The sequence below is a fragment of the Mixophyes fleayi genome, chromosome 5 (genome assembly GCF_038048845.1).
Source record: "Mixophyes fleayi isolate aMixFle1 chromosome 5, aMixFle1.hap1, whole genome shotgun sequence".
Taxonomy (NCBI): domain Eukaryota; kingdom Metazoa; phylum Chordata; class Amphibia; order Anura; family Limnodynastidae; genus Mixophyes; species Mixophyes fleayi.
In genome coordinates, this window is record NC_134406.1 from 53,001,223 (window position 1) to 53,022,916 (window position 21,694).

Genomic DNA, 21,694 nt, shown 5'->3' on the forward strand with positions numbered 1-21,694 from the left:
CTCAGTTCCAAACATGACATAAACTTTATTTTACTCCTCTTCCACCAGCACAATGAGCATAATGGTTGTAAAGAATTGTAGACATTCAAAGTGCCTTCTCCTCCTGCACATTCTTAAGCAGATGGTAATGCTTTCTTTGTTTCTCACTAAACTCCTGCACACGGCCTGTCAACACATAATATCACTAATTTTGGGTGAGGAATATGATTGCCTTCAATGGACATTCCTCTTACAGTGAGAACATGTCGGTGGCCATATTTTTTTTTTAATTGTCAACATATACTCTCCCACAATGATAGTTTTTACTCATGTGGTTAAAGCGAAATACTGTAAACCTCAAGAATAACACACTATGGTTAATCATTTCATTTGGATTCTTTATTCCATTGCAGGAACTAGAAAAACTTAAACACTGGAATCTTGGACCTTGGCCACTCCAGAAGCCAAAGAGCTATGGATAAAATTATAAGCTGAAAAAAATGGAGTTGCTCAGGAACATGTAATTTAGGAGAGAAATAGACGGGTTGTGTTTCAAGATCACATATATTATAAATATCATATATCAAACCTAATTCACTGGTAAACTAGAATGAAATTCATAGATAACAGGGATCCTATTCAACCTATTGAATGTAGCTCACCAATAGAGGATGACAGAAAATACTGACCATATGTAAAATTGATCAGTCTGCTGTGAGCTCTTCAGGAAAATGAAATTCGGGGACTATAAAATTTTTGCAGCCCCTTTGGCACTAGCCCTGGCATACAAACTAAACCAGCCTACATTTGTGAGTGTACGTTGAACTCCCCTACCTCATATTCTACACTTAGGGGCCGATTCAATTGTTAGTATAACACAGCGTTAGACCATTCTAACGCTATTTTGTGTGATTTTGGAGCACGATGCTGTTCCCCGCAATTCAATTGTCAATATTTTTTATTTTTTTTTACTGAAAACAGCCTATCGCTGCGGGTTAGGCTAAAGGTATAGGCTAAAGCACAAGTGAGCAATTCAATTATATGTTAACCCAGCGATGTAAACTGTCAAATAGGCAGTTTTATCTCGCACCTCTCCTGGCGGGGTAAAAAAACTGGAGTATGTATTAAAAATGTGATAATTGATTGTTTTTTTAAAAAATAAAATTACAAAGAACTAAAAAAAAACATTATAAAGGACACAAATATTTTTATTCCAAAAATTGCAAATCTACCCTATTATGTATATATGTTTGTAGTAATGTGTTTTGAGGTACTTTGGTATGAATATAACTGGAAATTAGTGTAGTGTAATTAAAATATAATATAAAATGGGTACTGTAATGTAATGCAATTGAATTTTTCACTGCAAAAAATTGCTAGATCCTATGGAGTCACAAGGGAATCACCAGAAATCCCAGAGATGACAGTAATGTTGCTGAAGATTTTTGTTATAACTTCAACATGAAAGCGTTAAACCCTCCCTTCTCCTCTCATAACATTTGCATTCACCTATGATATTCGCACGGGAGACGCATTTATAGTTTTTGAATTGAATTGCACTATTTAGAACACGGCGGAAAATGAAAACAGCAGCGGGTTCTGAGTTAATGCAGAGTGTTTTGTTTTCTTTTCGTTTCAGCGCAGCGTTAGAAAAATTAATTGAATCGGCCCCTTAGGCTGGGTACACACTTTACAAAATTACTCCCAATGTGATATCCTTAATTAAAAAATAGGGAGCATTTAGCTTGAATAAAATCACAGAAGTGCAGTCATTCTGCAATTCTGTAGCCCTGTATATGCCAAGGGCCAGAATCAGTTGTTTGCTGCCTCACTGTGTACCCAACATTATATTATAACTGTGCCATACGTTTAATGCCATCATGTTGCTCCTCACATCATACCTTCACTATGCTCCCTGTGTTATCAATGTTTAGAGCTATCTCTCAGAACCTGCATTGACTTTCAGCAGGATGATTGGGTGGATTTAATCTCTATTGCCAAGTTTGCATATTATAATGCCATATATAGCTCTACCAAACAAAAGTCCAGTTTTTAGTAGTTATTGGTATCATCCCCGACAATGGTGCCCATGTTCCTGAATCTTTATAACAAACAACAAGACAATTGGAAGCTTTTGACAATTAAGCTTAGTGAAGCTCAAAAGCTATATAAAATTCTGGCAGACAAACTTTGCAGACCTGCTAAAGATTATTGTGTGTGGGATCAGGAGTGATTGGCTACCATCACCCAAATTAGCAAATACATTTATTGGAGCATTTTCTCTGATAGGCAGACCATCCCCATCTGTGGTGAAACATTGTTTTCCATTTTGGCTTGCTGTGCCACTTTCTTTGCAAAATCTCACCACCCCATCCATCAAAGTCTGTAGTCATGAGAAGTTTTTAGTAGAGAAGATTTTGAACTCTCATATTTTCCATGGGGAATTATAATACCTTATTAAGTAGAAGGATTAGTTTAGATGAATGTTCATGGAAACCCGCCAAGAACGTGCATGCCCCCAGATTACTCTGGGCATTTTTTTTCTGTACATTCAACTGAGCCTGAAGCGCCTAGAAGTCACTCATTATGAAGACGGTACTGTCACAAAAATCTGCTGCACTGTTCCAGCATCAGAGCATCTACATTATTAGGGCTAGTTTCTATAAAGTACTGGCATTAAGGTATGGGTGATATACATTTTTAAGATTGGCATCCAGATTGAGATGTAGGAAGTGTGGAGGTTGCGGTTCCCGATCACCAGCAGCAGCCAGCGGCTCTGAACTATCAAGTGCACGTAACAACCAGCTGGCAGAACAGAGTGAGGAGTTTCTTATCGACTCTGCTATCACATCATCACCGACGCCTCTAAGGCGCTATATTAATTCAGCAGCCTATTCACTGGGTTACAAGATTATTGAGTATGAATCCTTAGCACCAATATTTGCAGTAAGTAAGATGACTACAACCAAAGGAAAAAGTCAACCTTGCTCCTGAAACAAATTTAGCTTGGAGTATATTGCGGCATACTTATATCCTTATCAGGAGGTCTCTTGCTGGTTGGTACATACATGATCCATGTTCTTTTAATATTTGACTGAAAAAAAAGAGAAATAAAACAATAATGTACACTGTGTGCTATAGAGGTTATTCTAATAATAAAACTGCACTCACCTCAAATGGGTGAAAGGAGCGCTTTGGACGTTCTTAAACCACTGTCCACCAGTGGATGTGTCACAGTCACTAGAAGTTCTTGACCAAATGCTCTGCTAGTTGTTATCACTACTCTCGAGGCGCGGAGTCTAACGCAGTGACTGGTCTTCTCCAGGGACTCCCGCAAGAGGGTTTGGGTTTTGCGGCGTCACAGCGCAGGTCGCGGTCCTCAAGAGAGTGCCGCAGAACAACGGAGTACAGCTAACTTTAATGTTGATAAATGGAACTAGGAAGTATCCGGCCAACAGGTGGGAAGCAGCAGTCACTGTAGCATACAACAGGAGGCAGGTTTACCACGGATGTGGCTAAAAGTATCCGGCCAACAGGTGAGAAGCAGCGGTCCCTACAGCATACAGCAGGAGGCAGGTTTACCACGGATGTGGCTAAGAGTATCCGGCCAATAGGTGAGTAGTGGTCACTACAGCATACAGCAGGAGGCAGGTTTACCACGGATGTGGCTAAGAGTATCCGGCCAATAGGTGAGTAGTGGTCACTACAGCATACAGCAGGAGGCAGGTTTACCACGGATGTGGCTAAGAGTATCCGGCCAACAGGTGAGAAGCAGCGGTCACTACAGCATACAGCAGGAGGCAGGTTTACCAGCAGCCACAGAAAGAAGGTACACAGCTGACACGAGGAGGTGAGAATCAAGATCAGACAATTAAGGAGGGGTCAGGAGTGCCTAAATAGAGACAACGCTAATGGATAGCCAATACCAATAAAGGAAAGGTTATAAAGAGAACTCCTGATCTGCACATGCACAGAAGGCTAGTCAAGATGGTGGATGGCCAGAGGGACAACTGGCCCAGTGTGCACTGTGTAATAGAGAAATGAAAACTTTCTATTTGTGTTAATTACAATCTTCTCTCAGGTTATTGGATGCTAGGCAACCATGATGAAGCGTAGCCCGGCATTTGGTAGACACATGAACGCATGGCATCCAGTGACCTGCTAGGGGTTCGCTCTTGGGAAGCCTACAGTTTGGCTCCCTGGGAGCGGAGTAATTGGGAGGGAATAGGGTCGAGTGGACAGGTTGTAGGGTGAGATGATAAGATGAGTGCAGAGACTTCGTCTTCAGTTACTGCAGAGAATGAATTAAGGGGGGATTGGGGAGCGTAGATAATGATGGGTAGAGTGATTGGAGTGAGTGGAATTTGGCATGAGGAAATATCCTGTCGAATGGTGTCAATTTTGCCTTTGAAATAGGTGGCAAAATCATGGGCAGTGAGGGAGGAAGAAGGAGGAGGTGCAGGTGGGCAAAGAAGTAAGTTGAAGGTGGCAAAGAGGCGACATGGGTTAGAAGACTGTGTGGATATTAGAGATTTGAAGATTGTTTGTTTGGCAATTGAAAGGGTAGTGCTGTAAGATGAAAGGATGAATTTATAGTGGGGGAAATCAGGATAGCAATGACATTTCCTCCAGTGTCGCTTTGCAGTGCGGGAGCATTGTTGCAGGTGGCGGGTCTGTTTGTTTGCCATAGCTGGGGTTTTGATCGTCGGAGACTATGGGGTATATTTATTAAACGGCGGGTTTGAAAAAGTGGAGATGTTGCCTATAGCAACCAATCAGATTCTAGCTATCATTTATTTAGTGCATTCTACAAAATGAAAGCTAGAATCTGATTGGTTGCTATAGGCAACATCTCCACTTCTTCAAACCCGCCGTTTAGTAAATCTAGCCCTATATGTAGTAGCTAGAGCTGCATTGTCAAGGGTTGTAGTGAGTGTTTTGTTATAGAAAGAGGCAGCCTGATTAGGATATGACAATGCAGTCACTGGAGAAAATAGTTAAATATATATTATCAATAATTACCACTTTTTCTGTGACTTCTCTCCTTTCCTCATATCTGAGCTCAGCCTAGTGCTCTTACATGAGCTTCTGTTGCTTAGAAGTTATAGTAATGTCATGCAGCTCATCTCTAGAACCACTTCTACCTACTAGACTTCTCCTTTGCTGCTACTCACTTATGGAATTCCCTACCATGCCTGATCAGATCAATTTGATATCATTAGATGAACAGAGGCATCAGGAAATATTTAGATATGTAGATACCCAATTGTAAAGCGCTACGTAATTTACTATCGTTATATAAATAAATGTTGATTAAGGTGATTATAACAATGTTGTTTGTCATCACTGAGGAAGATGAAGGTGGTCTGCACTCATTCTAAAAACTTTAAAGACTAGTACTATGCACTTCTCAAAGGGAAAAGCATTCATCATTTTACTTAAGTGGTTGTTTAAGCTACGATTGCGGTAGATGTGGACCGTAATGCTGCCCTTGTGAATCAAACCGTGATATATATGCCAGTTACAATGTATATCTACATCCATTTACCATGGATTTACATATTAATGTCCAGTTTGAGATTCTTGTCCATGTAATATATTTGTATACATGTAATTAGTGTAAATAAGTCAAGTTGTATACAGAGTGGTTGTAGTGTAAGAATAAAGTCCATTGTTTGACAGGGAAAAAATCATTCTCCAAACATTCCATATCAAGCTGAGACTAATGAAACAATTTGTTAAGGCCTTTGACAAAGATAGCAATTATTTCAAATACATTTGTAGATCCTACCCTGTGCTAAGTATGGAAAACATAAAAGCTGGAATCTTTGATGGCCTTCAAATTCGTAAGCTTTCACAAAAATTATGAATGGCATTGAAGCTTCTGCCTGGTGCAGTTATGCCTCAGTTGTCAAGAACTTCTTGGGTAACCACAAAACAGACAGTTATGAAGAACTGTTGCAAAACATGCTCAAAAGCTTAAAAATGAGGGTAATACTATGCCTAAAGGTACACTTACTCCATAGCCACTTAAACAGATTTCAGGATAATCTTGGTGGTTTAGTGAAGAACAAGGGAAGAGGTTTCATCAAGATATAAAGGTGCTGGAGGAAAGGTATCAATGCCGATGGGACAGACACATGATGGCAAACTATTGATAGAGCCTCCAACGTAATTGTCCTGATAACCCACATAAATTAAAATAGTACAGTGTTTTACTATGTATTAATTGTAATTATCTGAATCAGCATAAAATGCCATTATATATTTCATATGTTTACTTTTGTATGGTTTGAGATCATTTCAATGCGACTTGTAAGTAGGCTCTGCCTGACATTACATTTTTAACATGTTTATGTTTATCAATGGGGTACCAATTATCTAAAGAATTAGAGCCAATCTAGGAAATCCGTTTTGATTTGGAATCAGAACCACAATTTTAGCCCAAAGGCACTCTATTATGATTGAGAATAAAATGAGTGTCGACCAATGTAATCTATATATGTTATATTAGTGAAGTTTAAGAAATATGTAAAACAGACTGTTCAGTTAGGCCAATAATTGGCCTTCCCACACAAATAAGTGTGTATAAGTGACATTGATGCAGATTTGGTTGCCAAAAACATCTGTCTTGAGAAGACCATGCAATTGTCCACATTCAGAGAAATTAAGATGACTAATTGGCACTGGCAAATAAAACATGTATAGATGGAGATATGATGGCTGACTATGTGATGGAGTTAGAGAACTGTATAGACTGATTAATGATTTTTTGGATTGAATCAGAGAAAGCAAATGCAATGATAGCAGAGTTATAAAATCCTTCATTAAGACGAGAGTGGACACAAAACCTCAACTACGGACAGCAGCATTAATAGACATTTAAAAGATGATGAGAGGGCACAATGTTAAATTGTGCAAGTCAAGATGACATTGTCCTTGGGCCCACACCCATATGTTTAAAAGGACATGGACATAGTTTAACAAACCAAGCACTTCAGCGACAGGGACTGGCACTTTTGTGACTGAAGTGCTTGATTAGTTTGGGCCCCCATAAAAGCCAACATTTTGGTTGTTGAATTGGGGAATAGATAGGAATGTTAACAAATGAAACCTGGGGGAAAACCTGTAACAAAGCCAAAACACAAAGATTTTTTAGAACCAAAACCACATCCAAAACCAAAACACGTGTGTCAGCACACATACAGGGGCTGTGCACACACATGTAGTAGTACAGTGAGCTGCTTCTTTTGAAAAGTCCTCTTTGCACAGCGGAGGTAATTCTGCCCCTTCATTCATCTCAGCTCTGATTGGCTCATCCTGCTTAGTTCTGGTTATGCACACCAGCAGGTCCTTCCGCCAATGCAGAGAGCTGGAGCATGGAAAATGGTGACAAGAGGCAAGTAACGGTCACCTGTTCAGTTCCCAGGACTCCTGAAACCCAGGCAGGGCATCCAAGAAAATGAACTGTCCCTACCAAAGACTCCTGTGTTTGAAAACATTAATTGTACTGCGCTGTAAAAATCACTAATACTACATTGACAAAGGATGATAACAAAATAAGTTATTTTGAATTTAAATATATATATATATATATATATATATATATATATATATATATATGGATAGATAAATAGATAGATAGATAGATAGATAGATAGATAGATAGATAGATAGTACAATGACAAATACATTACATCAGCTGTACTCGCTTATTATTCTTAGCAATGTTTCTGTGGAAAAATTGGAAGTCCCCATAAGGCACATTACCAAATAAAAATGGACACGTCCTAGAAAAAGAGGCTGTTGGGAACTCCAATAAGTGACGGTGGATTAAACTATGAATATTATTGATTAACATTAAAAAGATAAGTGAATTATCAATAGCATGTATTAATAAAAACATTACTTGATAGTCAAAAATAAGCAAATATCACTGAAAAATGTCAAAATCAAATGAAATTTTTATGGATCTTTCTGATTGTCTTTGTGTTACAGGTCACATGAGACACAATCCAGTCTTCCAGTGCATTATGGGTCTGATTTAGGAGCAAATCCAGCTGGAAAGTGCAATTTTGCACCTTAGCAAAAAAACATGTTGTGTTGCAGATGGGGTGCATTTAAAATGTGCAGATAGATTTAAAGTTAAGAGGGGGAGCAGCCAAGCTCAATTCTAAAACGCAGTGCTAAAATAATGCTGGCCAGTATTTCTGTGCTACACGCAGAAGCAGACAGTCTAAATTAGGCCCAGTACAGCTGTTGGATTGTACAATACAGTGGAAACTATTAGACTTGAAGTCCTGTAGTTACACAAATAAAATCTGCAATCAGCTTAATGGTAATGCTGAGGCAAATTTATGGATTATACCTGAGGAGAGCTATTAAGATCATTCCAATGTAAAAGGATATTAGAGCTTCTAAGCTATACATTGGGAAATATAAAACAGTCTCAGGAGATTACAAAATACGTCTATCCTTTCACCTCCACACGTACTTCAGTAACAAGGCATTCTATTCTATGGGAAGCAGCCCATCTTTTGTGCTCATTGAAAATAGTCAATTTGTATTATGCATGAGGAAATGCGGTCTTTTAGACTTATTATATGGAACTGCAAAATCATGTATGTGCAGAATCATGTCTATATATTTACATACCATATTTATCTAAATATGTCTACTGGTATGTAGGACAACAATTCTACATAACATTTTAAATTTAGAAAACAATCATATAGTTATGCAAATATAAGGTAGCTGATGATTCCTTTGTCTGTCTTTTTATAAATGTGGCATGCACATTGCTTACAGGGCTAGTGCGAGTAAAGCCACTATATACTTAACTAATTCACCATGGTCTTTTCATTGCTCTGAGGCGGGATACCATGCCATGAGGGAGGTCCTTCTATAACTTAGCCATACTTGCCAACTTTGAATAGTCAGCCTGCGGCAGATAACGGAATGGGGGTGTGGTGGGAGGGCTTAAGGGGGCGGGGCATGGTGGGGAGAATCACATCATTTTAGCCCCACCTCCAGCGTCAAAATGTTGATTTCATCACGGAGGCAGGGCATAAATGTTGCCTCCCGACGGGCAGGATGCGGGAGGCTTGCCTGCTCTCCCAGGAGTCTGGCAGACCTACCCGGATTTCAGGAGTCTTCTGGACATTCCGGGTGAGTGGGCAAGTATGAACTTAGCAGATACAGTGTGACTGACAGTCTTGCAACTATGCTCTGCAGAAATGCCTAGTGTGAATTGGTAACTTCATACACAGGGGCAAGGACACTGGTGACAGAGCAGCTTACCTGCCTGGAGTCTCCATATTTTGGCCTACATCAGATCCCTTTAGGATACTGCTCTACAAATGTGGTTGGTAGCTTCAGCACTGTGTAACTGAGTGTACATTTATTTTGCAACCTCACCCTGGAAGTGATCAACTTGTGTGACAAATTGGACAGTGCTCCTGTGAATGGCTGAGCTGCAGGATAGCAACATCTATGGCCACATTTAGAATGTTGCAGAGGAATTGGGCAGCTTTCCTTTGAATGGCTGAGCTGCAGGATCACAGCATGTGTGGCCACATTTAGAATGTGTCATGGTGCAGAGAGATTGCGCAGTGAAAACTCATCAATTTTTAACCCATTCAATTTTTTGAAAGAATACATTTTATATTATAATGGGTAAAATTAATATTCTGCTAATAGTTTAGTCTAGTATTTTAACTTTTGCTTTTAATGTTTTGCATTCGTAAGTTAACAGATAATGTAGTGTCTTACAATAGCCACACTCAGTTTCTAACCCTATCTCCGGTACTCATCCCTTCACCAGTGTGAAAATAATCCTTACCTAATGTGTGTGTGACCTATTTATTTTTTTTAATAACTTCATTTAGAAAGTACTAACACACAGTGTATAAATACAGGACCTCATTTAGCGTCGGACGCAAAGTCCATTTAAGAAGTGTAGGAGTGGGAGTGTGCCCAGCTTGGTAGGGTATTACGAGTGGCAAGCAACCCCAGTTGTGTCCCACTCGTAATACCTTACCAAGCTGCGAGCAGTTCCTGCAGCTAGCTAACTGCTTGCGCCACCTAATTCCTGCGGCACAGCTTTAGCCCTGTTTTGACGTGTGTTGTGTCTGCGCCTCACTGCGACTAGGATTTATTTACATGGTCACACCTTTACAATTCCGCGTTCCTCCCATTCTCTCGTAGTGAGTCGCAAGCTGTCGTAAGTGTTAATTGCGTCCAAGATGCAGGCGGATATGGTGCTTTCTGCACATGCGTGGTAGTGTTTTTTTGTTGGATGCGCCTAAAACGGATTTTGCATCCGACTCTAAAAGAGGTCCACAATGTAGAAAGCCAAAGTAGACCAAAATAGGTGACAGTATATACATATGGAGGGGGCTGTTTGACAGCACCAGCCTTTACACAGAAGAACGTACAAAAAAGGTAACAAAAAGTCAAATAAATTACACGTTCCATTATATGGTCTGAACTGTATCAAAATATTAAATACCAAACCATTGAGTAATATATTGGATTGTGAGGTCTGTTTTCTGTAATGTAATAAGGGAGGGAGAGAGAGGGAAGTAAGGGGGAGTGGGGGGGGGGGGGTAAACTGAGACAAGACATGGGGTGTGTGACCTATTTTAATGTTATCGCATATGAACATTCTAAGGCCTATTTTCTAAGAAAGAATGGTAAACGCACAAGGAAAGGGACCAGCCTCCATCAAATCTTATTCAAATTCAAATATTCCCTTATATCAATGAGGGAGTGCTCTTCCAACAAACACAAACTATAACACTAAAGAACCAGAGTTGGAATTAGTAGAACAGGCACTCCAGGTCCACTGAAATACATAGAAATGTCAATTTTATTCATTATTGTTAAAATCAATGAGCTATCTTTGTGGACCTCATTTAGAGTCGGACGCAAAGTCCGTTTTAGGCACATCATCCAAAAAAGCACTATCACGCCTGTGCAGCAAGCACCATATCCGTCTGCATCTTGGACGCAATTTACACTTGCGACAGCTTGCGGCTTACTACGAGAGAAAGGGTGTAACGCGGAATTGTGAAGGTGTGACCCTGTAAGTAAATCCTAGACGCAGTAAGGCGCAGACGCAACACACATCAAAAAAGAGCTAAAACTGCAGGAATTAGGTGGCGCAAGCGGTTAGCTAGCTGCAGGAACTGCTCGCAGCTCATTACGAGTGGGATGCAACTGGGGGTTGCTTGCAACTCATAATACCCTACCAAGCTGCGTAACACTCCCACTCCTCCACGTCTTAGACGCACATTGCGTCCGACTCTAAATGATGTCATGTATGTTAATTAATGGGCAAGTAGCCTTTATTATCAAGATATGCTGGCGAAATATTAAAAACAAAGAATAAGGGAGTGAATGTACAGAAAGTATGAAAGATAAAAAAACATCACCGAATGGTTTTAATGTTTGATGTTTGACACCTCCGGTTAGTTTAAGATCCACACTGATGATGTCCATTGTGCATAAGATATGTTTGGCTTGTAATACAAGTAAAGTACAGGATGCAATTTACACTTACATGACCCCCACAATGAAAACATGTACACAATGCTGCAAATTACATCAGTACTGAATATGAGAGGACACTGCTTACTGGAGTATATACAGTATTTTACCTTCTTCAATCCTTGTGTAGTATTTTATTTATGTACTTGCACCACAGTGCATTTCCTGATTTTTGTAGCACTAAATTAATAACAAGCACAAATGGTGACATTATTGATTTGGCCAATATATTGTATATCAATACTTAATATGTAGAGCGTAATAAAAATGAATATTCAGCCTTTCTGCAGTGTGGCATGACTACAATAGGATGGTTCTGATAAGTAGGGTTGTATTATGACAACAGGGTTGTATGCCAGATGAACACTGCCATACAGAGAAACAGCTGCACAGCTCCACCAGACTCACATTCACCAATAACAGCGAAAACTAAAACTTCACTTAGGAATATTATGTCATTTATATAAAGGCAAAATATGCTCAACAGATGATAGTAAAAATGCAGCCAGAAAACTACTCCAGCTATTGAAACTGCCAAATGTGACATAAAGCTGCATTGTAAAAATCATCTGGAAAGCAGGTTTAGCCATTGAAGTATCTATGTGTTAATTACTGTGATCTGGAAGAGCTGAGTGTCTGAGTCTGACTATCACTCCGCATATGTAAATGCTACTGGTGCTGAATCCCAGCCAGGGGTTTCATAGCCCGGTCCTCTCCCCCTGTTTGTGCCGAGACATCATTGTGTAAGGCTGGTGCCTGCTGCAAACTCACGTTCTGGGCTCCTTTACGAAATTATTCGCGTTATTATGTATGCTACATTGAGCGATCTAATTTCTTCCTGAGAGTCAGCTAATTGCTATGGCAGGTAATTAGAACCGGTTTATAAAGCAAAGGAGTTTTTTTTCCTTTGCCCCTTAGATTATTAAATGTGCTCTGTCAAAAATATTCCGTATATGGGATATTATTTAAAGAAGTGAGTGTCTCATCTTTTCTAGTAAAATGTATTGAAAAAATAAACACAGAAACAAAAGAGAGAAGACAGATCGGGTGAGGGATAAAGAGAAAAGGAGAGAGATAAAGAAAGAGAGAATGGGGGGAAGAGAGAGATTGTGATGTTTTTGATTTTAAAGTTTAACAGAAATAAAAAAAATATATAAATAAAGCTGGAAGTCTCCACCTAAAACTCTGGCCACAGTTTCCCTGAAATGTAAACTCTCTTTAAATAGTGGCAACTATCAAAGGGTGCAAGATAGTGTCAGCATTATCGGAATAAATTCACCATTATCCATAAGTAACATTGAGTTTTAGAAATGATTCATATAATCCACAGTCACTCTGATATTCTCTTGTTGGAGGACAATGGTTTGTACTTTCCCACTGCACAGGTGTGTTAGAAAGAGATTGCGGGTCGTGGTTGTTGAGAGCAGAGCAGTCACATCATATTCTCTGCCTTTCACAGCTAAATAATTCTTTCAATCATAGTGAACGCTGTATGTAGCTGTGGACGCTTTGTTATAAATTCACGCGTTCCCATTTAACGCGCAATTTGCGACTGACTGGTAATTATCAGCTTTCCTTATTATTTAATATCCAGACCCCTTGCTTCAGTCCCCAATAAAATGCTTGCGATTTTCGACTTTTTGACCATATGTGTGCTTAAAGATGAAGACCCAGAACAGCTCCTAGATTACTTCTAATTAAGCTCAATTCCCAAAGCAACATTTATCTTCCAAACTGCGATTACAATTGTCATCCGTCTGGGGGAGACGCTGTGTAATCTGGATACATCCCCACCCCTTTAAGAGGAGCATGAACAGAAATCAATACGGGGCAGGGATGAAATGCACTTTTTTTTCAACAGAAACCTGGACCAGTGAGAAAGTGATATATAATGTTAAAAAGAGTACAGACTCATCCTTTCTCTCTAACGAACAGAAAAAAAAAAAATAGAATACAGCAATTTATATATCCCTCTATACATTGAGCTTATGGCAGTAGAATTTACACTGTTCATCTTTTTATTGACTTACCTGATCAGGACTCAGACACATGATTTGTAGGGTTATAAGTGAATAGCAGAGACTTTATTTAATCTTACTAAATGCACATACTTAATTTAGTGAGTGCATACACATATATTATGTATATGTATAATAAGGCACATGTGCTCAATATTAGTCATTTTGAGGAGTATGTGGCGGCTGTGTCTTTGGCACCAATAATCTGCAGCTCTTAAACTGAGTTCTGATTAAATCCGCTGCTAACAGTCTGAGCTGTGCTCTCTATCTGTTTTAAAGGCACAAGACCAACATATATATATATATATATATATATATATATATATATATATATATATATATTTAACAATAAATGTGAGCACTGTATGCTTGATTAAGTTTTGAACAAACAGGATGGTTTTATGTCTAGCATCCTTATTAATTAAATATTATACTGCTGAGACAGTTACTCTACCCATAAGCTTTGTCAGGAACAATGAATTAACTGTGAGATTCTTCATGTGTTTGCGGAGAAATATAATTTCGGTGTGCACACAAGATAACCCCTTAACATTGACTTAATAAAGTGCTTTACAAGGAGTAATTCAATACACTCTTTCAACGATTGTAAAAAAAATTGTGCAAAATGTTTACAAACATAATTTTTAACCATCTAGTTAGGTAATTTTTAAACAAGGAATATATGCTAATACAATTAATACAATGTGTATTTCTTATATTTGCAATAGAACACTATACAGATATGTAAGGACTATATGATGAGCAATAGATAGATAGATAGATAGATAGATAGATAGATAGATAGATATATGGAAAGATAGATGGATAGATAGATGTATCCCATATCGCCATCACTAGCAATGTCACAAGCTTACAATCTCTGTACGTGTATATTTGTAGCTTGTGTTCCATTGTGTTTTGTTCAGTATAGGTGTTTGAATGGTAAAGCTACTTACTCGCCCTCCCCTCTAAAAATAAAATCTGGTTGGGCATCTTACACGACTACTCGGTGCAAACAAGTCACTTCTTTGAAGGTTGTTTGCAGGATGTAAATTAGGTCCCAAAAGCTGTTGTCCAAATCGAAGAAACAGAGAAATTAATCTGAAATACTATCCATCATACCCTGTAATAAAGGAAGCGACGTAGATGAGACAGATGATATGATTAAGGAGCTGTGGTCGTTTTAATTAACTTTTTGCTGTCCTGTAATGATCAAACTGGTCAACAGACCCGGTCAATAAGCATGTTAATATCAAACAAATAAAACCGGGGATGATTAAAAACCTCCTGGTTTATTAAATTTGAAATTCAAATGAAATTTATGCTGTGGATGCTGTCGGAATGTTAATACTTGTCAGCATTAGAAGAAATCATACAGGTTTTAACGCAACAGCGTCTTCTAAGACCGTGTGATCTGCATTCACATGGGGGGGGGGGGAGTTTTACCTCCTTAAAAATTCTTATATTATTTAATTTATTTATTGAAAAAATACTTCTTTTGTGTCATGTTCGCCCAATAATCTACAACAGCGCGCTTTTCAAAAATAGTAATGGGAAGTAATAAATTCAATTTATTTTTCTTATTTCTGATTCCATTATATATGCTTGTATTTTTCATCTTTAGAACTGAATGTACATGCCACATTTAATTGTCATTGTTCTCTAAAGTTCAAATATATTTTGCTTCTGTACTTTACAGAAAATATTACAAAGATTTTAATTTATCATATTGTCAAATGAGTTTTTTAAATACATTGTCAGGGCCAACAAAATCCTAAATAACATTTAATAAAACAACGCTGTGAAGTGCATCACACAAATAAACTAACGAGATGCATAGTAAACAGCAGATATAGATATATATATATATATATATATATATATATATATATATATATATATATATATATATATATAGTGAACACTGTATGACACATTTTATATTGATGCACAAGAACTAATGTCTGAATCTATACTTATATATGTATCTATGAATCTGTGTGTGTCTTTTAGATTTTATCGATATCTGTATGAGGTAGTAATAACCTTTTCATTGCCAGGGGTCTTCATATCACACCCCCGGGCATCGGATGGGTTAAGTTCCCAATTTAAACAAGTGTGCATTAGATCCTGGAAATGAATATCATTATAGGGAGCAGAGCAAAGCAATGAAGTTAATTCTTTTTTATTTGTTAAACGGAGTCCCCTCCTTGTACCACCCCTTCCTCCTTTTGGGCCGGGCTGTCACGCCTTCTCAACAGGCTAAAATCATTCAGAGTATCTCGGAGAGATAAACACGACATTTATGTTAACCGTCAACCTTCCCAGAAAGAAAGCAGTTCATTAATTTACTTCCCACTTCCCTTCAAAGTGCCATAGTGTAGGTATCAGCCCGTAATCAATAGATATGATGTCCAGCAATAGATCGACCCCCAGCAAGAGAAAAATGAAAGATGAATCCGTTTTGCTTAGAGAAATCAGGAGGCACTAATAACCCAGACTTTGCAGTGTGCTGTCATTACAAAAGCTTGCTGCAAGACAAATAAAAACTATAGAGACCTTTATGGTCCCTGAAAGTGACTTATATGACTGTTTAATAATATGTCTACATGTTGCATCATCTACAGCTGAGGGTCGATAGATAGATAGATAGATAGATAGATAGATAGATAGATAGAGAGATAGATAGATAGTTATGCACTTCCATTCTATAGATCGGGTTTAAGCAATATGAGGCTATTGGGGAACTATAAATCGCTGCCAACCTCCTGCAGTTCCCCAATATCTGGAGAGCCATAGATCTTCCTTATCTCTTCTTAATAGTTTCACTGCCCTTAACCCCTTCAATGCCAGCAATGCTTTCTGTCCTTCCCTAGCAGTTCACTGTTTAATAGCTTGGTGGAAATGAGTTTCTGAAAAGAAAAGGCTCGTTCAATATATCAAACAAACTTTAAGTTGGTGAATCAACAACATAATCCACAACAAGTACAATGTAAACAGTCAGTGTATGCAAAGCGGACGTCTTTTGCTTGGGAGTTGTTGCAGCCACTGCCAAGCAGTCACTTCCGATTGGGTAAATTGCTAACTCCTACTCACAGAGAGAGACAATAAGGGAAAAATCTGAAGGAAGAAAAACTGATGAACAGATTCAGGCTGAATTTGTACAATAACAGAATTCGCATAGGCTGAAGAAATGGTGCTTGTAAAGGTGGAGGGGGGGGGGGGGGGGAGACGCTGGGGAAATGTCATTGTATTGGTTCCACTCCCTCCTGTTTCCAGCGCCCCCTCTCCCTCTGCCGGGGAGGAGGGGAGGGGTGACAGTGTCTAGATGACCTCACGCAGCAGAGGGTCTAGGCGACCCAGCAGCGCCTCTGATTGGCTGGCTGGGGCTCAGCGGTACTTCAAAGCCAGAGAGGAGCTACAATTGTGCTGGAATGGGCGGACCTGATCATTGTATTGCACACCTCTAAAAAAAACACTGCTCTGATTTATACATATAAAAAAAGATCCTCTGAGGAGGGCACTTTTGTGATGGCAACTTCTCTACTAGGGGTGAGTCTAAGGATTTTCTTGCTGGTTTAATTAGATCTTTTATTCTGAATCTTTTTTTTTTTTTCACTGCCTGAGTGGAGGGGTTAAAATAGCCCTGGTCCAGACAAGGGCTATCAGTCTCCTATTGAGTCCTATAGTACGAGGGAGTGAGAGGGTGAGAGAGAGAGAGAAAAGAGGAAGGAACTTAAAGGGGGGCAGAGTCACTTTGAGTGAGGATAAGGTATTGAGGGCATTTGTACCAACATCCTTACAGCACGTTCCTGAGGAGAGGTGGCTTCTTACATGACTGCAGACACAACTTAAATATATCGGCTGCCTTTTGTAATAAATCTCAGCCCTCTTCTCTGCCAGGTACGTTTAAATGATCTTGTTTATATATATATTTATGCCACTTAAATACGTTTTCATTATTCACTATTATAATTTACTGTTATTTTTTAATACTATTCAATAATTGGCCGATAAGTGGAATATGCACTACGTACCTTTTGCACTAATGATGTAGTGGATGAATAGGACTCAATTGCTTTTATATGTATTATTGGGCTATTATAATTTTTTTAAATGATTTGCTATATTTATATTTTGAGTGCTCGGTATTTTGGAAAAGCTGTTGCTTAAAATCTATTTAATATGAAAGCATAGGCAAAGTTTGTTATCTCAATGCATAAAACAATACATCAATGAATTAAATGACTCGGGCAGAGTAACCAATCTGAATTTGAATCCTTAAAGTATTATGTATTTCGTATAAATGTTTGTTTAAATGTAATGATATGCAGAGTTTTTTTCAAATTAGATTTTAAACAATCTCGAAATATTATTGGTCATGATAGTATCCCGTTCGTATCTTACTGGTGTAACATGCTTAAAAGTCAGACACTGATTCATTTTTATTGAGGAATCGATATAAAAAAAACATTATAAAAATTATTTTTTTCATTCGTGAAATATCTGACTTACCATGAGTTACAGTTTGGTAACTGTTGCATTGTAAAGTTTTTCTTATAATGAATAACTAAGTAGCTCATATAGAACATTATTAAACAAACATAATATTATTAAAGAACCACTGATGATGTTACTGATGTATGTGATAAATGTGTGTACACTGCAGCGTTTATGTCTAACTCCACTGACAAAGTTCCCTGTTCTCTTGTCTCTCTCTTTCTGCCCCAGGAAGAGCCCAGGTTGGGATCCACACCCCTGGCCATGCTAGCCGCCACCTGTAACAAGATCGGCAGCCCCAGCCCGTCCCCGTCCTCCTTATCGGACAGCTCCGGCTCATTCGGGAAGGGTTTCCACCCCTGGAAGCGCTCATCCTCCACCTCCTCCTCCGGGAGCTGCACTCTGGGTTCCGGCTCACTCTCTGGCTTTGGGGTCGGCGGCTCTCACCGAGTCGGCTCTTCTTCCTCCAGCGCAGCAGCGGCCGCGGCTGCTGCTGCTGCTGCGGCTGCCGCAGCGGCACTAGTGTCGGACTCTTTCAGCTGCGGGGGGTCCCCAGGCTCCAGCGCCTTTTCTCTGACCTCTTCAGGAGGGGGCGGCGGTGGAGGCGGAGGAGGAGGGGGGAACGGAGTGGTCTCAGCAGCCTCACCATTTGCTAACGAGTACTCGGTGTTCCCGGTGAGCGGGGGATCACAGGAGGCGGCGGCAGCAGCTGCGGCAGCTGCAGCAGCGGCGGCCGCGTCCCACCACCAGCCGGTCTTCCTGTCCAAGGTGCATGCCTCAGTGGACAGCCTGCAGAGCATCTATCCCCGGGTCGGGATGGCGCACCCGTACGAGTCCTGGTTCAAGCCCTCACACACTGGAGAAGTGAGCGCCGCAACTGCAGGGGGCGCGTCCAGCTGGTGGGAAGTTGGAGCTGGCTGGATAGACGTTCAGAGTCCCGGTGCGGGAGCAGCTCTACACCCGGGCACCCTGCAGGGCTCTCTGCACTCTCCTTTGGGCGGATACGGCTCTGACTATACAGCCGCTGGCTTTGGACATTTCACCACCGGGGGAGGCGGAGGAGCTGGTGGAGGAGGAGGCGGAGGAGCCAGCGGTGGAGCTGGAGGAAGCCCTGGGGGTCACTTATTAAGCCCAGCAGGGCAGCACCTGATGGACGGATTTAAGCCAGTAATAGGCCCTGGGTCCTACCCTGACCCGTCCTCTTCACCTCTATCTGCGAGCTCCATGCTGGCACCGACTGGGCCATTAGGGGGATCGCCCCGCTCCTCGGCCCGGCGCTACTCTGGAAGAGCCACTTGTGATTGCCCCAACTGTCAGGAGGCAGAAAGGCTGGGGCCGGCCGGGGCCAGTCTAAGGAGGAAAGGGCTCCACAGCTGTCATATCCCGGGCTGTGGCAAAGTGTATGGCAAAACATCCCATCTTAAAGCGCATCTACGCTGGCACACCGGGGAACGACCCTTCGTCTGCAACTGGCTCTTCTGCGGCAAAAGGTTCACCCGCTCAGACGAGCTACAGCGGCACCTGCGCACCCATACAGGTGAGAAACGCTTTGCCTGCCCTGTGTGCAACAAGCGCTTCATGCGCAGCGACCACCTCAGCAAACATGTGAAGACGCACAGCGCAGGGGGAGGTGGCGGTACTGGCAATGGGGGGCCAGGCAGTGGGGGTAAAAAAGGCAGCGACACCGACAGTGAGCACAGCCCTTCGGCCAGCCCGCACTGTCACTCCCCAGAGTTGCTGCACACCACGGACAGAAACGGTTTGGAGTGAGATATGAACAGTTAACCCCCTGCCCCCTACACTCTCCTGCAATATACACTAGGACCTGGTATCTTTGCCCTCTGCCCCTCTGCTCATTCTGTTTTGTAACTAAGGACATGGACATGTAAGTGCATGCATTGTTCTCCGGACAGTTGGAAGGCTCAGTCACACTTGAGCTCATGACACCATGCACTATAACAAGAGTCGTGTTTTCAAGGAATTATTTAAAAAGGTAAAACCCAGCAGCAAATTCCTCCATCCCTGCTCACTGGAAGAATGCAGTTAGAGGACCTAATATCTGGAGCTAAACTTGTATGTAACAGGGCAGTGGGGAGCACGGAGCCAATAACTGAAGTTAATGTCACCAATTCATACTTGCTTTGCTAGGGCAGAGTCGTGTTTGCATTTCAGGCTTCATTATCGCGTTTTTAATGTAGTCTTGAAATATGTAATTAAGGGTCAATGTTTTTATTGTAGTCTTGAAATTTATCATCAAGGATATTGCCATGGACAGCAAAGCATACCAAGGCCTAACTATATACTGCCCAGTTCGTGTTTAATGCACTGTATACATGGAGCAACACCCTCACAACTCAAACTTTTACAAGCTGCTGTCTATATTAGTGGGTTTAACAATACAATGGGATGTTTCAGTAAACAGGTAAACACGTGACAATTCCACTGGAATTCAGTAATGAATGTTGGTAATGTTAGTTTACTTGATTTACACTTATACATTTGACCTATTTGCAATATCAAACAGTAACCTTTTCATGATAACTGGGCATATGCCCCTAAAGACACTAAAGTGATAATAAATCCAACCAGGGTTTTAGTAAACATATCCCATTATTGGGCAATCCATATACTAACCCTGTTTCAAAATATTTTACAATTTATGGATAATTGAAAATGTTTGGATTTTATTTGTTATTATTGGTGTATGTACAGCTCTAAAAGCAATATTTAAATATATATTTACCTTCATAAATATTGCAGAGTAAATTCAGCCCATCCAAACCCCTTATAGAAACATTACCCATCATTTCACTTTCTGCAAGCTCTTGGCCAAAGGCCCACACTCTAAATAAATTATATATAAACAGTCCTTATAACTGGAGAAACTCAAACGGGTTAATATCAAACACCACTAATACGTGGACTAGAGGAACTGAGTACTGAAGTCGATTTTGTATAGTATTTTTCTTGTATATTAATTACAGTAAATATTTGAAAATATATAGGAGTACAAATGAGTTTCTTTTTGTCACAAAAATACTGAGTAATTGTCGCAGATCACTGCATTCTTTTTTTATTATTATTATTATTATTATAATTATTATTATTATTATTTTGTTTCTTGAAGTGTACATCAAACAGAAAATGCACTTTGAGGATCTAGTTTTTGCTTGAATATGACTTTAGATAGATATACACTGTAACTAAGCAGACACTATTTCATTAATGTTGAATGACATTTAATTTACCCGAGCATGTACTTTTGCTGGCAGTTCAGATATAGCTAAAAGTGAGAATCCTTTATTTCAGTACGAGTGGGTTAGGCAAAAACTCATGTATTAAATAAATTTGTCAGAGTGAAACTGAACTGTCTATGGCCTGTGTATTTCCTACTCAAAAAAAAATAAATCACCACAGACCTATATGTCTATAGCTACTGACAACACTACATCCATAGTTTGCAAGTATTGCAGACTGTACTCCTTGTTGTAATGTTGAAATAATTTGAATATTTCACATTGAAATGGAAAAACCTTTCACTGGGACGTTTTAGATTGCATTTTAAATGCATGAGATGTAATTGGTTTTATTTGTAATATTTTAAATAATGGTATTAATAAACGCTGAAAAAAAATCGAAACATTTAT

General features: G+C 39.9%; 1 protein-coding gene across 1 annotated transcript; it reads left to right on the forward strand.

Annotated features, from left to right (window-relative positions):
* Positions 1 to 17,076: 17,076 nt before the first annotated feature.
* Positions 17,077 to 21,663, forward strand: SP8 (Sp8 transcription factor). The gene is made up of 2 exons (XM_075211247.1): positions 17,077 to 17,450; positions 18,279 to 21,663. The coding sequence occupies exon 2, from the start codon at positions 18,312 to 18,314 to the stop codon at positions 19,815 to 19,817; it is 1,506 nt and encodes a 501-aa protein (XP_075067348.1). The 5' UTR covers positions 17,077 to 17,450; positions 18,279 to 18,311; the 3' UTR covers positions 19,818 to 21,663.
* The last annotated feature ends 31 nt before the right edge of the window (positions 21,664 to 21,694 follow it).

Bases quoted from the DNA above. Each gene is read 5' to 3' on its own strand.
- SP8 (XM_075211247.1), top strand. From the start codon at position 18,312: ATGCTAGCCGCCACCTGTAACAAGATCGGCAGCCCCAGCCCGTCCCCG.